The 1,811-nt window shown below is 29.8% G+C and overlaps 1 protein-coding gene across 1 annotated transcript; it reads left to right on the forward strand.

Annotated features, from left to right (window-relative positions):
- The first annotated feature begins 310 nt into the window (after positions 1-310).
- LOC109592155 (uncharacterized) lies at positions 311-1,173 on the forward strand. The gene is made up of 3 exons (XM_020007691.1): positions 311-438; positions 827-985; positions 1,040-1,173. Exons 1-3 carry the CDS (start codon positions 329-331, stop codon positions 1,158-1,160), a joined length of 390 nt encoding a protein of 129 aa, XP_019863250.1. The 5' UTR covers positions 311-328; the 3' UTR covers positions 1,161-1,173.
- Positions 1,174-1,811: the final 638 nt, after the last annotated feature.

A 1,811-nucleotide genomic window follows, 5' to 3' on the forward strand; every position in this document is an offset into this window, starting at 1 on the left:
TATTGTGCTTAACTTCATGACTTTTAACTGTTATGCACTGATGCTAATTCATTGATTTGTAACTATAATGCATATGATCAGTGTTGGACAGATTTTATAAAATCTATGGTCACGCTTAATTTTGAATTGGTCTATTACTTTTTGAAATTAAAAAAATGGTCATAAAAACTTTCTATGGACATTGCAATAATTGTATGTGCTGTCTATAGCTATTCCTAATGACAATAGCACAAAACGCTATTAGTAACATGTAACTATCACATCTTTCTAATCCATGGCCATATCCCACTAATGTGCCAAGTTCCATGGCTATTCCTATCATACTAGAATGCATAATGATGCTACAAGTAATGCATTTTTCATTCACAGATATAATGAGAGCAAAAAATTTTGTTATATCAAGGGAATAGGAAGAATTACTACAAGACATTATTCAAGGTGACCATTCTTAATTACATATCATAGCTGGAATTTTTACTTTTTGTGCCACTAAGCTAATTTCACTCACCCAGCCAATAACCTTTTAATTACCTTGAGCCTACTATTATTTGCATCTACTAATTTTAGTGAAATCAGCAAAAGTCATGTTTAGCGTTACTAATTTTAGCATTTTTAACTAAATTAACTATAAAAAATAACCATTATAATGAATAATAATTATTTTGGCGTCTATTTAATTTAGCGATTTAAAGCTCTATCGCTAATATAGCTAAATTTAGTAGATGCTAAAAATAGTAGGCTTAAGGTATATGAAAAGTGATTTTTTTGGGTAAATTAAGTATATGCATTGTGTGTATCAAAGTGATGTTAATTTGCATGTATGTAGGTCAAAAAGAAAGTCTGATTTTGCCATTACCTTCATTGATGACGATGAAATGAAGTTTGGATTAATTGATGAGTTTAGAGATGAGAATTCATTTACAGTAGTAGTACATGAGCATTATTCTTTGTTATTGCCGAACATTATTCAATTTCATTTAATCGAGTAAGTATACACATAGTACAGTCATAATGATTAAAATGTAATTTTATTTTGCAGTTACCATAATCAGATCAGACTAAACATTTCAAGGCATCAAGTCTATGAAAAGTGTATTTATTTTGACATAGACAGTGGACTTTTCTTTGTAAATTATCCCAAGAATTTTGTGTCTGATTAATTTTTAAGGTGTACTAAATTTTAAAAAGTAACACTGAATTGCCAACTGGATTGTCTTGGTTGGGCTCAGCCTACGAGATTATAGGGCATGTTTGTTTGTATGTGGTCAAAAGAATAATTTAAGTGCTAAATTTAAACTCTATTTTAAAAAAATAAAACCCAATTATGTATTATACAAAATCATTATTATTTTTGTGCTATATAAGTCAGTTTTTGTGATACAATTTCAGCAAATATTTTATAGTCAACAGTCATCTTTTGTGATATTTGAATGGTAGGCTGCCTGTGACCATTTCTGCTTTGACCAATTGTAGAGTATCTTTTGATATACCGGTAGTCAGATTCTCTATATAAAAAGAATTGTACATTAATAATGCTTATAAGTTTAGGTACTTTTCGATCATACAAGCATTCTGATATTTTGTCCAACTGCTTTTGAAGAATATCGTCCAGTTCAGGGTCTATTTTTGCAGACATGATGTTATTTAGTCAGTTATAAGGAGGTGCTGTGAATCACAGCATATATGTTGCCTTGGTACTAATTTCACCATACCAAAAATACATGCAAAATATGCATAACTAAATTCATGGCATATGTGTATTATATATCATACTAAACAGGTCCATATACAAAACTATAGACCTGAGGTGG

Source organism: Amphimedon queenslandica, unplaced genomic scaffold (assembly GCF_000090795.2).
Source record: "Amphimedon queenslandica unplaced genomic scaffold, v1.1 AMPQUscaffold_6138_Cont21900, whole genome shotgun sequence".
NCBI classification, from domain to species: Eukaryota; Metazoa; Porifera; class Demospongiae; order Haplosclerida; family Niphatidae; genus Amphimedon; species Amphimedon queenslandica.